We start from the raw sequence: 12,781 nt of genomic DNA on the forward strand, positions 1-12,781 counted from the left end.
GTCATGGTCCGCGGTAGGCGCGTTGCTCACGCCTCGGCGGTGGACATGCGAGGCAGCGCCTCCGCGGCCTCTATCTTGCGGAAGGGGCCCGCGTAGCCCTCGAGGTAGCTGTGGTCGCGACGGCGCGTGATGATCTGTATGGGGGTGTAGAACTCAAGCTTCGTCCAGTAGAACAGCCGGCTGTGCTGCGCGGCGATCTTGTCATAGTCAACTGCAAGCAACTGTCAAAAACATATTCACTGCACGTAGCAGTCAAGAACCTACCCTCGAGAGCAGAGCGGAGGTCAAGCCATGTCTTCGTCGTATCGGTGATGATGACGTCAATGCCCCAGCGAACAGCCTGAAAATGAAGAGCTGAGCATCTCGAAATCGTAGTGTGCTGCTATACGTACCTCTACCATATGCTCGGGCTCGTTGACGGTCCACGCCATGACGCGCTTCCCGGCCTGTTTGCAGTCCTTGCGGAACTTCGCGCCGTCCGCCATGCCAAGTGTCGAGAACTTGATGGAGAACACGTCGCAGCTGTCCCAAAAGAACTTGCGCGCGACAGCAATGTCCGACCCGATATATGAGCGACGGCAGTATGGCAGCTGGGCCTTCGCGTGCGGGAGGAAGCTGGGATGCCAGAGCCCAAGGAGGATGCGCGGCGCGAGCGTGGTCTCCCAGTCTGGCTGGGCAGAAATGATCTTGTGCATGAGCGTGAAGAGGTGTGCGGGCTTGTTTTGAACCTTCACGTCGACGTTGAACTTGACGTGTCGGTTCTCGGGCTAGAGAGGAGGTGAGTTGCCGTTCAAAGCAGCGTAAGACGCGTGCATACCCGCATGAGCAGCTTGATGGTGTCTTCGAAAGTGGCAAGCGCCTGCTTCGGCTCCTTGACGGTCCGGAGCTGCTGGAGACCACCCTCGCCGTGCCATAGCCTCTCCCTGATGAGCCCTACACGAGAAGAGACATTCAGCAAGCGATGACACGTACTACGCGCATAACTTACCTGTCCCGTCCGTAACCCTGTCGACAGCTGCAAGAGACGCGTGAGACCAGTGGCACTAAGGAGACAGCGAAGAGTAGAGGCTCACAAGGGTCGTGGAACATGACAACAACATCGTCTACAGATACGTGGACATCTGCTCACGATGGTCACGGGGCTGCAAGGGGAGAGGGAACGCGCTAGGAAACAATACCGCTCTCTATGCCCTCGGCGCCGTCACGCATGGCGGCCTCGAAGCTTGCGAGCGTGTTCTCGGGGAAGGTAGCTGAAGCCTGTGGAGTTCACGCGTCGCGGAGGTCAGGGACTGGCACAGACGCAATGGCGGACACGTTACACACTCCGCGGTGTCCCCAGCACTCAGGCATAGGCTTCGTGGCAGCGTAAGCGGACATGGTGGCTAGAGAGGCGGCGAAGGGGCGAGGCGGGACGTGACGGAGCAGGGGACAGGACGGGGGCCGAGAGAGGGAGGCAAGGAAGGGATGGGAGAGGGCGCGTGGGGGTCTTATACGAGTGAGAGCGAGGGCGCGGACGGAAGAGGAGAACATGCAGGTGGCGGGGAAAGCGGACGCGCCAGTGTAAAGAGGCCCCGGAACTGTGGCACTCGCCGGATCCACTTGCGGACAACCCTCATGCTCGCGACATTTCGTCCCCCCGCCATCATCCCTGCATCACCCCCCTCGCTCTCAGCTCACTGCCGACCTCGCCCATGACCGTCCGTCGGCGTCCGACGTCCCTGCCGACTCACATTCCGTACACACTCGTTCCTGGCGGAACATGTCGCCGTAACGCCTGCCTCCATATCAGACTCAGTCAGACCCCTGGCTCATCCACGCCCCCCGCCGTCACACAAAACAAGCCGCGAACCAGGTCCAGACCGCCGCCGGCTCACCGCTCGAATTAGCGGGCAACACATGTTTCGAGGCGATCGTCTCGCGTCCCCGGATGACCTCCCTGCTACCCCGCATTCGTCCCGAACTTCCCTCGCGAGTCGGATCGCCCTCCGAAGGCGTGATTCGGGGAAGCCACCGCGATGTCCCTCCCCTCCTTGCTAACTTACTTCGGACGTCCTCAACTAGTCGACGAAGTGCAGGAAGTGCTCTCATCTGGGAAGCCGCCCGAGTCAAATGATCGTGCGTGAGTTTGCCTTTAGCCTTCTGACTAGCCAATTTCCCTCGGGCGGTCCTCATGGTCTAGCTCTGGAAGCTCCGGCACCGTACAAGGTCAACTCCCTCCGTACGCGGGGGTGATAGCCGTTCATTTGTAGTAGCAAGACTGTGCAGAAGCACCGGCCGGTTCTCCCACAGAGGGTCAGAAGACAGTTCTTGGGCGACAGCCAATGCACTTGCGGACGCGCCCAGGGGTCTTGTTTGAATGTGCGGGACGCGAACCAGTGCCTCTTCACCGCCTGTTGTCTGTTCACGAGGGTGATTCTCCCCGCGCGTCGGAGGGAGTGGCAGTTTGGAAGACCACCGGATGATCCGTAAACTCGCTCAGGTGGGCAGCCCACTCTGGCCAATGTTTTTCTCTCATGAAGCAGTAGTAGCGCGCCCATGTTATCTATGCTCATGTACTTGCCCATTCCAATCTATTCGACGAGCACACCGTACATGAACAACTGCCAAGCTCTCCGAGCATCGCCGTACTACTATGCGTATGAGTACTTATAGCTCACGGGCCGTAACTGCGGCCCTATGACGTCTGGGACGCCCGCGAAGTTGAACTCAGTGACTCCCTCCACTACCACCATGTCCGGAGCGCGAGTAGCGATACTAACAGGTTTGTCCGGCCCATCTGTGAAGCGCAAAACGCGACAAAGTGAGCTAACTGAGTGCATGAATCCTAGTGAGCGATACCGCCTCGGCGGATGCGTCTGCGGACCGCTCCGGACCTACCATCCAGAGTGTGCTCACGCAGAACGGATTCGTGTGCAGGCACCTCGTCATCGTGCCCGACGACGAGATCAGCATCCGCACCGTTGTGCTCGGCTGGTGCGACTCGGGTGATATCGACTGGATCGTGACCACCGGCGGTACTGGTTTCGGCGTGCGCGACAGGACTCCGGAGGTAAGTCCGTGCCCTACAACCTCTCGCGCGATTGCCACACTAAGCTGGTGCCTTTATACATCCCTATGGGACGTTTTCTATAACCGCCGTAAACTCACGCGATCTGCTGCGATGAACCTAGGCGATCAAGCCGCTCCTCGAGCGCGAAGCCTCCGGGCTCGTGCAACTCATGCTCGCCGCGTCTCTACAGGCAACGCCGCTCGCCGCGCTCTCGCGCCCCGTCGCGGGCACGATCCGCCGCACGCTCGTCGTCACGCTCCCGGGGAGTGTCAAGGCCGTGCAGGAGAACCTCGCCGCGCTCCTCGGCGTCGTCCCGCACGCGCTTGAGCTCGTCCGGGGCGGCTCGGGGGGCGCCGTGCATGCCGCGCTCGCCGCGGAGGGCGTGCGCATGCCGCAGGCGTCGCCGGCACAGGGCCCGGTGGGGCTGCCAGAGGCGTCGGTCAGCGGCGCCAGCTCTGCCTCCGGTGGTGGAGGTGCGCACCATCACCACCACCACCCACATGGACATGACCACCAGGTGCCACAGCCGAGGAGTGTGCTATCTCAGGATCCGGCGCTGCCCGGTAGGTGACCGCGCAGGATGGTACACTGACAGCACGGTAATTGACATTTGGTTGGTTCTGCAGCCCACACGCGCGCCCGAGAATCGCCATACCCGCTCGTCTCTGTCGCGGAAGCATATCTGACAATCCTGCGAGAGGTCCGGCCGCTGTCAGTCTTGGAGGAAGCCGTAAGAACCTGGTTTCGCATACAAAGCATGAAGCGGTACTGATATATCGCACAAACAGGTGACGCCGAGGCTGCGAGGCCATGTCATCGCAGAGGACGTTGTCTCACCCATCAACGTGCCCTCGACGTACAGCACAAACGTCGATGGATATGCCTTACGTTGTACGCCTCCCGCCCTCTTTACATGTATTCGCAGACGAATCTGACCTGAATATAATAGCCACTGACCCCCCGGGGATTTATAGGGTGCTCGACCACCGCACGCACCCACTCGCTACACCGCTCCCCCCTGGCTACGTCTTCCGCATCAACACCGGCGGACCACTCCCCGCGGGCACCGACGCCGTCATTATGGTCGAAGACACACGTCTGCACACCACACAGCGTACGCCCACAGGCGAGGAGTACGAGGAGGCGGAGATCGAGACGCTCGCACAGGTGCCGCGCGGGGAGAACGTGCGCGAACCCGGGTCGGACGTGCGCCAGGGCGACCTCGTGCTCGAGCGCGGGACGGTCGTGAGCAGCGCTGGGGGCGAGATCGGCACGCTTGCGTTTGTTGGGCGCGCGAATGTGCAGGTGGTGCGGCGGCCGGTCGTGGCGTTGTTGAGCACGGGGAACGAGTTGCTGGACTTGCAGTCGCCGACGTCGCTCCCGAGCCATGGGTGGGGCGGGATCTGGGACACGAACCGGCCGTCTTTGCAGGCGGCCATTGAGGGCCTGGGATACGAGGTCGTTGACCTCGGGATCGTCCCTGATAGGTACGTACCCTCCCCTCTGTTTGTTGGTTACGGTATAACTCACCCTGGTGACAGCCTGGAAGCGCACATTGATGTGTTACGCACTGGCATCGAGTCCGCCGACATCGTACTGACCACCGGGGGCACCTCGATGGGCGTTGGGGACCTGCTCAAGCCCGTCATCGAGCACCACCTCGGCGGGACGATACACTTCGGGCGTGTAAGGGTAAAGCCTGGCAAACCGACGACGTTTGCAACTGTGCCGACCCCGGGCGGGCGGAACGAGCGCATCCCGCTCTTCGCACTCCCGGGCAACCCGGCCAGCGCCCTCGTCATGTTCCATGTGTTCGTTGTCCCGGCGCTGAGGAAACTTGGGGGATGGCCAGAGCCGAAGTGCAGGTTGCCTAGCGTGAGGGTTCAGGTACGTGCAAAACCGGTCGACCATGGCACGTCATTAACTGTCCTTGTCGTACCTATTGCATAGATTCAAGAATCTATGCGCCTTGATCCGCGCCCAGAGTACCATCGCGCGATTATCAAAGCCGATCCAGTAGGATTCAAGGCATACAGCACAGGTGGCCAGCGGTCCAGCAGAGTTGGGAGTCTGAAAGGTGCGAACGGTTTGATCGCACTACCGGGCAGAGGAGAGAGAGGGCCGAGCAAGCTCGAGATCGGGGACTTTGTCGAGGCGATCTTGATAGGAGAGGTACTGATGGAGTAGGGGAAATGACGAGACAAAAGGAAATTAGCAGTACACTACCATGTTGTACAACATACGAGGGATTGGGTCGGAGGTCTCGATGCTCATTTCCTCATCACATTCAGTTCCTACAAGGTAAGCGTTAGTGGAAAGTAACACCGAGGAAGGCAAAGGGTTACCATAGCATCGACTTCAGCTTGCAGTGCAGCCGCTTCATCCTCGAGCTTCTGCCGTTGTCGGGACAGCATCTGCATCCGGCGAACATCAAGCTTGTTCATGCCGGTCGTGTTGGCCGCGGCTCTCGATGTTGGGCGCCCCTGCGACGCTTCCGCCTGATGGACATTCAGCGATCGGCCCTGAGTTCATGGGTACCACCAACCTTGGCTTGCAGCATGTTCTCTCTCTTCAGCAGCACCTGCAGCCCTTTCTCGGCTCGCGAAAGGAGCTCGTTGATTTGCGGCTCGATTTCATCCGTCAGGTCGGCCTTGTAACGACGTACGGTGCTCTCGTCAACGAGCAGGAATACCTAGTGTGTCGTCTCACAGTCAATACTATGTAGGTGTGGAGATATCAGAATGGCTTACCCGCTCGCTATCGAGAACGTGACTGATACGCGGAAGGTCGTATGTGCCCTGTCGTATCAGTTCCTGTGCTGAATGTGCCTATAATGTGTCGGTCGATGCGAGAACAGTGCGGGTGCGGAAAGTATGTCGCACCTCCTCGCAGCAATCCTCCATGGCGAGCACGCATTCCTGGAGGTACGGACTGCATGTTGCATTCGTGTCGACCGTGCGGTACAGGTCGGGGTTCCCGGGAAAGATGGAGTCCCTCGGACCCAGACGAGGATGGACGGACAACCGGGACACCCGGTGGCTCTTCTCCATCTCGCTCAGCTGTGGCGTTGAGTGAGCGAGCGCGTTCAGGCGCTTCCGACGCGTCTGTGGCTGCAAACCACGCCCGCCAAACAAAGCCACATCTTTTTCGATCTCCGCCTGGCGCACCCTATATAACCGCGCAATTTGCATCATGTCTCCCCAGTGTCCAGCCCAACCTCCGAAGCGTCAGCCAGCGCACCCATGGGTGCGCATCGGTCCAGACGTTTGCTCGTCTGTTGACGTCGTTCACAGTTGGCGGAGCGAGGCGTCCCTCGGGGCGCTCACCAGAATGAGCGGCGCTGCCCTGCTCCCTCTCGCTACGGCTGAGTCCTCCGCCCTCACGGGTGGTGTTGATTCGCCGGAGGGGTCGATGTAGGGTGGCGGCGCGGCGTTATATTCCTTAACTTTCCGTACAGCTTCGCTCTCGGGCGGGGTGCCACTATGTGGCCGTGACGGTCTAGTGAAACCATGACGCAGACATCTCTTCGTACTTCGATCATGTATGTGTACTATCTTCGATGAAATAAACAATCTTTGCATATCCTCATCTTCCTCGTGTTCGCTGATAATTGTGCATGCATCCTACACCGCAAAGTGACGACACTCGCAACACTGAACGGCTGAAACAGACGGAGTAGGTCACTGCTAAGTCTCGAATAGGTCGATGGGTACCCTCAGAATGGTCAAAAGGGTGAGCTGAAATGTCCGACTCCAGTATGTAAAACAAAGGATGCATAAATTACACCGTCTAATCCCTCTTCGCGATCGAACTCCGCTCGTCCTCATCGTCGCTCGTATTCCCCACATCGAATATCGCCTCTTCCTCCTCTAGCGTCCCCGCCCGCTCCTTGCCCTTCCGCGGCCTGAACGCGGGCTCCCCATCCTCGTCGCGATCTCGCCGGCCAATGGCCGAGTTGAGCGGGATGCTCTCTTCGTGCGTCGGGAGCGAGAGCCCGCCACGCATGCGGTTCCGCCGCGAGCGCCACCACAGGAAGCCGCCGACCGCCACGGCGATGAGCACGAGCACGATCGTCGCCGAACCCGCGTTGTAGTATGCTGAACGCCTATCAGCACCTCCGGTTCTTACGCAACATACGCAGGACGCACCTTCCCACATCGCCTTGTCCTGTTCGGGGGTCTTGCTGGCGACGGGCGTGGACGTAGGGACGTCGTCGAGAATGGCGGGGAGCGGCTTCGCATCGTCGCCGACCGCGCTCGGGATGCGCGCGGAGCCATCCGTGATCGCGGTAAAGTTCACGCCCATGAAGCGCAGCATCATGTCGTGCGCGACGTGCGGGGCGTCGAAGCCGACCATGTGCGACGCGTTGAAGATCTGCGCGGCGCGGACGTCAGAACGGTCTGTACAAAGCTAAACCATGCAGAGGATGTACAAACCTTGACGTAGGTGAGGTTGCGCGAGCCAACCCACGTCCCTGCAAGGTTTCCGCCCACCGTCCACGACTGCGTCTGCACCTTCTGCGCTCGTACACAATATCAGTTCCGGCTTATTCGTATCTGAGGGAAGCGGTCTCACCCCAAGGCCAGTCTCGCCATTCCAGCTCATAGACTGGACCATGCTCTCGATACCGACATAGTTGCAGATCATGTCTTGGTCTCCGACGAAGAGCATGACCGGGATACGCTCGAGGACGCGCGGGAGCACCGTGATGGACGAGTTGGACTTGCGCACAGAAAACTCGGAGTGCACGCGGCTCTTGCACTCGACCCACGTCCCCGGCACGTTGGACGCGTGGATTGCAGACACTACGTCTCTCCTCTAAAATCTGGTGTTAGTGCGGATGAGAGAGGCGGACGGGAAGTTGGGCGTACGGCTAGGTACTTATACACGTCTTCCAAATCCGGAGGCCAGTTCATCCCGCACTGCGGCTGGTCATCTTCCAGACGCACATCGTAGATGTTGAGACACTTTGGTTTTCCGTCGACCCTAACGCACTTGTCAACTCCTTACCGTTTGAACACGCGGCGACACTGGACCTACTTGTGGTTCTTGCCCGAAATGACTGTCATCATCACTTGCTCGCAAATGTCGACGTGCACAGGCTCCACATCCGTGTACTTGGCCATTTCCAGCATACAACGGTCCGTGATGTCCTTGCTAGTCTTGTATGCCTGCATCGCCGATGGAGGGTCAGTTGTCTGAATTGATTGTAGAACAATCGACGCACCTCCGACGTGGTTTCGATGATGCCCTGTTTTACGGCATAGTCCAAGTAAGCTGGGTACTGTCTTCGTGCGTCTGTCCACCCGTTTCCAATTGCTACGCCTTTCAGTGGCATCTTTAGCTTGGAATTGAGGACTGCGTCCGCAAAATATGGGATATATTGGCCCGCATAGCTCTCGCCCGCGATGTAAGCCTGCCAAGCGTTTAGCTTTGCGCTCTGTCCCACAGAAAGAAAACCGGCCGCTCACGTCGACGTCTTGGTATTCGGGGAAGACCCTGTAGAAATTGCGCAGAAATTCTACGAAGTGCGCAGATGCCTGCGGTAGTCATTACACAGCGCCACGCCGCGGCGAGATCGGCGACTTACCTCGGGAAGCTCATGGTCATACTTATTTGACGGGGCGTATGAGAAGCCAGTTCCGGCAGGTTGGTCAACTACAGACAAACGAAATGAATATTGAAATATTCAGGCCTCAGAGGTGAGCACTCACTGTAGACCACTGTCGCATACTCTTCCCAGCCACCTTCCACCGTCTTAAGGCCACCTTTCCCATCCACTCGCCAAGGACCCACCTCCATCATGAGGCCGTCAAACGACGAACATCCTGGACCCCCCTGTGCATAGGTGCTTCAGCACATCTCCGAATAGAAGATCCGGGCGAGAATCAAGGCACTCACATTCAACCAGAAGATGATTCGTTCCTTGTCCGCAGTACGGCGCGCCTTCACAAGGAAGAAGTACAGATGCGCGGTGACGTCTGTAGGCTCAGCGGTACCCGCATCTGGGTCGGAGGACAGGTGGCCCGCGTACATGCGCAGGGGCCGAGTCTCATCTTGGTGGAGGTCCGGGAGGTGTGAGACATAGAAAGAAGAGGCGGAGGGTACTGCGCACGCGCTGTGGGTTCAGTATGGCATGGTGACGTTTATTGAGCAATGTACAGACCATCTGCAGGTGCCGCGAGACTAAGAGACGAGTAAAGTAGTGGCGAGAGCAGGAGCGCGAATACGCGTGCGGGGAAGCGCATGGCGCCGGGTACGTGGGCCTGCGCGGGGGAGGCAACCAGCCCGGAAAGGGCACCACAAATGACCGAGTCTATCGGTTGAGGTGAGCGTAGTAGCCCAGGCCGCTATGAGATAGGCCAGCAGAAGTCCGAGGGTATCTGAAGCGGAGGGAGACGGCAAGAGAGGTGAGGACACGGTAGAGTATTGACAGACACCAGGGCTTGACACGCTCATCATACGCGTCTGGTACTTTTGCACTACCATGTCCATTCTGGGGCATACATAGTCAAAATGGGAGTATTTCGAAATAGAATCGGGCCGACGACTGCGCACAGTCGCGAACCCCTCCACGACGTCCTCCTCACCCGCTACGGCCACGCCCGAGTACAACCCCCCCGCGAGCAGCGCGCGCCCCCTCCAAGACCTGCGCGGGCGGTATCAGAACGCCCCGCCGCAATCAGGAGAAACATAATTACGGACAATACTCTGGATCAGGCACGCTTATCTCCTGTTCACACAGCGCGATGGCGTGCACCCGGTGGACGATTACACCCGCGCCCCTGCGTTGAACCTACAATAGCGTTCGCTCAAGCAGCCCCTTCCCCGCCGCTTGCCTCCTGCCACCCTCCTCCTGCACCTGCGCCCTCGTCCACCTTGTGTTCGAGCTTCCCCAAGTGCTGAAACCACGCACGCGCTGACATAGGGTGCTTTTAAAACACCCTCCAGACGCAACCCGCTAAAGGCCGACGTCGCACACGACCGTCTGTACACGACACCATGAAGCTCTCGTCCATCCTCCTCTCCTCGCTCCTGTGCGCCGCCTCCGCGAGCGCACAGTACTTCTCTGAAGGCTGGCAGCCCGGGCAGCAGCAGCAGCAGCCCAACCTCGCCGCCAACGCCCCGCCCCTGCACGCCCCGCCCCCCGCACAGACCTTCGACCGCGCCGCCCCTACAGACAAGCCCGCCCCAGCTCCGCAGGTCCCCCCAGCGAGCGGCCTCGCGGGCGGGCCCAGCGGCGTGCTGAAGAGCCTCACGTCGCTGCTCGACATCAACCGGCTGCTCACCGCGGGGCCCGTCGCGTCGCTGTTCGGGAAGATGGGCGTGAACATCACGGAGGCGGTCGCGCGCAGCGCGGAGTCGCCGTGGGACCTGCGCATCCCGTTTATTACGGACGAGAACTTTGACGAGGTCATCGTGCGCGAGGAGCTCACGCCTGAGGAGGAGGCGGAGCGCGTCTGGTTCCTCATCATGTGCGTCTCAGTTCAATTTTGATGCGGGAAGAGGGAGACTGACTGACGGGGCGCGGCAGCTCGGTGACGGCGGGGCAGAACAACGCGATCTCGAAGTTTGTCGACCAGAGCTTTGACGAGGCGTACAACCAGACGGTCACTGCGGGTGACCTCCCCCATGTGCGCTGGGGTCGTGTCGACTATATCAACGTCACGTACCTCACCACGAAGTGGGCCATTTGGTCGTACGTCTCCATTTCGTTTATTTGCTGGTGTGTAGAAACTAACGCATGCCTGCAGAGGACCGTATCTGGTCATTATCACCGACAGGGGCCAGACACTCCGGTTCTACAAGGCGGACCGCGTGCGCGTCACCGCCGACCTCCTGCGCGACCTGCTCACCGAGGAGCACTGGCGCAACACCCAGCCATGGAAGACGAACTTCGCGCCCGGCGGAAAGCGGTACGCATCCCCCGCTCCCGCCCCCGCGCCTTAAACACAATTTCTGACCATGCGCCTCTTCGTACTCACAGGGAGTGGATCCTGCACTACTACGCGTTCGGCCTGATGCACGCGTTCAACTTCGTGAACCGCTTCCCGCGCTGGATGCTCATGATCGGGTCGGGCATGATCGCGAGCCTCGTCATGCGCCTGCTGCACAAGAGCCCTGCTGAGCCGACGAAGCCTGCCAACCCGACGGTTGCGGTAGAGGACAGCACGGCAGTGGCGACCAGCAAGTCGGCGGCCAGCAGCACCACGGCGGCGTCGACGGCGACGTCCAGCCCGAGCAAGAGTTCGAAAGGGTCGGCGAAGTCGCGCAAGGGGAAGAAGTAGTTGGGCGGATGGGTGGGAGTTGGGGCCTGTGTATCGTAACTTCTTCATGACGGATGTGCACGTTCACCTGTAGGGTATGGCCAGGACGCGGTCGCCCAGCGCATGTAGTTCTGTTTTGTAGTGCTATCGTTGCTGCTAATATCTATCACTATTCTTGCTCTGTCCAGCCGTCGTTGCGCAAGACATTAGAAGTCTGTAGAGTGGTGAATATGCTATGAGATGTAATATACAATGCCGGGTGTGATTAGATAGGTGCAGGGCTCTAGGTCTCAGCGTAGGGGTATCCGAAGGGGGGCTGGTCCTTGCGGCGCCAGAGCTTCTTCCTGAGGAAAACGATGTGAGCCCTAGCATCTGAGTAGGAAGCTTGCAAACACGCACTTTTTCTTCGTCCGGCTATCCTCGACGAAGACCTCTATACAGTGCTTCGCCTTAAACTCGCGGATGAAGCGCGGGTCCCAGAGCTCACTCGCGATGCCGAGGTCCTTGCAGCAGCGCATGAGGGCGTTGCTCTTGGCCGCCTCCGTCGCTGTTGCGATGCCGTTCTGGTCGAAGAACTCCTGCTCCCCGCGAGCGATACCCACCAAACTGTACGCAACGCCGTGTATTAGTGACAGGAGGAAATGGGACGCAAGTGTAGAACGTACCGGCCCAAGCAGACGAGTGCGTACTCTCTGCTCACCACCTTCTGGCTCACGTTGGTCTCCCCCCTAGGCGCAAGACCCCATCCGCCGGGGCCGAATGCCTTGTTCAGTATGCGGCGGTACTTGATTTCGGGCAAGTATATGAGGCCGTCTGCACACTTATTAGTCCACTCTTCCGTATACGATATGTAGACAGAAGAGCGACGGACCTGGCTTCATCTCAACGTCCAGGGGGTCAATGGGCGCCATAAGTATCTCCGCCGCTTCCTTTGGGAACGGCGCAGTAGACAGGCCAAAGTAGCTCTTGGACCAATCGGGGGTGGAGGGATCCTTCGAGGAACCGCCAATAGCGTTGCTATCGGAAAACGGGACGGGGACGGGGCTTTCTGGTGGCGGCGCCGCAGAGGTGCGAAGCGCAGAGGACGAGGGAACGCTCTCTGCGGGCATGGCATACGCCTCAGGCGGGACATCAATTTCGTCTGCAGTGTTTGGGAGCGTGTCCACGATGGAGGGGTTGCCGCGGCCGGGGACGGCGCCTGACGAAGTCGCAGCGGTCTTCCTGACCACCGTGCGGCGCTGGTATGTGGAGGGCGCGGTCGCATAGGACCTGGCGACAGAGGCCAAGCTGCGCGAGCTTGCGGAGAGTCGGCTGAGCAACATGCTGGCCATCGTCGACGAGAGAGAGGACAGCAGCCTCGGCAGTCCCGTCGCGGGAAAACGTCCGTACGTGACGGTTACGCGTCTGCAAACGCGTGACACGCGCGACGCGTCCCCCGATCGTCGTCACGCTGGGGACGAGTCTC

The 12,781-nt window shown here is 59.7% G+C and overlaps 5 protein-coding genes across 5 annotated transcripts; 2 read left to right on the forward strand and 3 right to left on the reverse strand.

The window, feature by feature from the left end:
* Nucleotides 1-26: 26 nt before the first annotated feature.
* TRAVEDRAFT_44417 (PLC-like phosphodiesterase) lies at nucleotides 27-1,377 on the reverse strand (the record flags this gene model as incomplete). Its single annotated transcript, XM_008036831.1, has 8 exons — nucleotides 27-211; nucleotides 265-340; nucleotides 393-767; nucleotides 818-933; nucleotides 989-1,015; nucleotides 1,074-1,121; nucleotides 1,179-1,257; nucleotides 1,324-1,377. 8 exons carry the CDS (start codon nucleotides 1,375-1,377, stop codon nucleotides 27-29), a joined length of 960 nt encoding a protein of 319 aa, XP_008035022.1.
* Nucleotides 1,378-2,693: 1,316 nt separating this feature from the next.
* On the forward strand, nucleotides 2,694-6,044 carry TRAVEDRAFT_27150 (uncharacterized protein). Its single transcript, XM_008036617.1, has 12 exons — nucleotides 2,694-2,761; nucleotides 2,829-3,049; nucleotides 3,171-3,612; nucleotides 3,676-3,779; nucleotides 3,838-3,940; nucleotides 3,999-4,536; nucleotides 4,591-4,936; nucleotides 5,000-5,343; nucleotides 5,395-5,547; nucleotides 5,595-5,741; nucleotides 5,800-5,879; nucleotides 5,934-6,044. The coding sequence occupies exons 1-8, from the start codon at nucleotides 2,731-2,733 to the stop codon at nucleotides 5,234-5,236; spliced, it is 2,022 nt and encodes a 673-aa protein (XP_008034808.1). The 5' UTR covers nucleotides 2,694-2,730; the 3' UTR covers nucleotides 5,237-5,343; nucleotides 5,395-5,547; nucleotides 5,595-5,741; nucleotides 5,800-5,879; nucleotides 5,934-6,044.
* Nucleotides 6,045-6,780: 736 nt separating this feature from the next.
* On the reverse strand, nucleotides 6,781-9,306 carry TRAVEDRAFT_162948 (alpha/beta-hydrolase). Its single transcript, XM_008037318.1, has 12 exons — nucleotides 9,216-9,306; nucleotides 8,951-9,156; nucleotides 8,764-8,887; nucleotides 8,640-8,707; nucleotides 8,521-8,589; nucleotides 8,277-8,465; nucleotides 8,090-8,220; nucleotides 7,921-8,035; nucleotides 7,625-7,867; nucleotides 7,486-7,566; nucleotides 7,198-7,423; nucleotides 6,781-7,146 (listed from the first exon to the last, which is right to left on the reverse strand). Exons 1-12 carry the CDS (start codon nucleotides 9,295-9,297, stop codon nucleotides 6,839-6,841), a joined length of 1,842 nt encoding a protein of 613 aa, XP_008035509.1. The 5' UTR covers nucleotides 9,298-9,306; the 3' UTR covers nucleotides 6,781-6,838.
* Nucleotides 9,307-10,051: 745 nt separating this feature from the next.
* TRAVEDRAFT_143534 (uncharacterized protein) lies at nucleotides 10,052-11,495 on the forward strand (the record flags this gene model as incomplete). The annotated part of the gene is made up of 5 exons (XM_008037319.1): nucleotides 10,052-10,252; nucleotides 10,301-10,524; nucleotides 10,584-10,748; nucleotides 10,804-10,965; nucleotides 11,037-11,495. 5 exons carry the CDS (start codon nucleotides 10,052-10,054, stop codon nucleotides 11,335-11,337), a joined length of 1,053 nt encoding a protein of 350 aa, XP_008035510.1. The 3' UTR covers nucleotides 11,338-11,495.
* Nucleotides 11,496-11,539: 44 nt separating this feature from the next.
* Nucleotides 11,540-12,590, reverse strand: TRAVEDRAFT_143539 (mitochondrial genome maintenance MGM101). The gene is made up of 4 exons (XM_008037320.1): nucleotides 12,188-12,590; nucleotides 11,982-12,129; nucleotides 11,716-11,922; nucleotides 11,540-11,660 (listed from the first exon to the last, which is right to left on the reverse strand). The coding sequence occupies exons 1-4, from the start codon at nucleotides 12,423-12,425 to the stop codon at nucleotides 11,600-11,602; spliced, it is 654 nt and encodes a 217-aa protein (XP_008035511.1). The 5' UTR covers nucleotides 12,426-12,590; the 3' UTR covers nucleotides 11,540-11,599.
* Nucleotides 12,591-12,781: the final 191 nt, after the last annotated feature.

Source organism: Trametes versicolor (assembly GCF_000271585.1).
Source record: "Trametes versicolor FP-101664 SS1 unplaced genomic scaffold TRAVEscaffold_3, whole genome shotgun sequence".
In the NCBI taxonomy this organism is placed as follows: Eukaryota; Fungi; Basidiomycota; class Agaricomycetes; order Polyporales; family Polyporaceae; genus Trametes; species Trametes versicolor.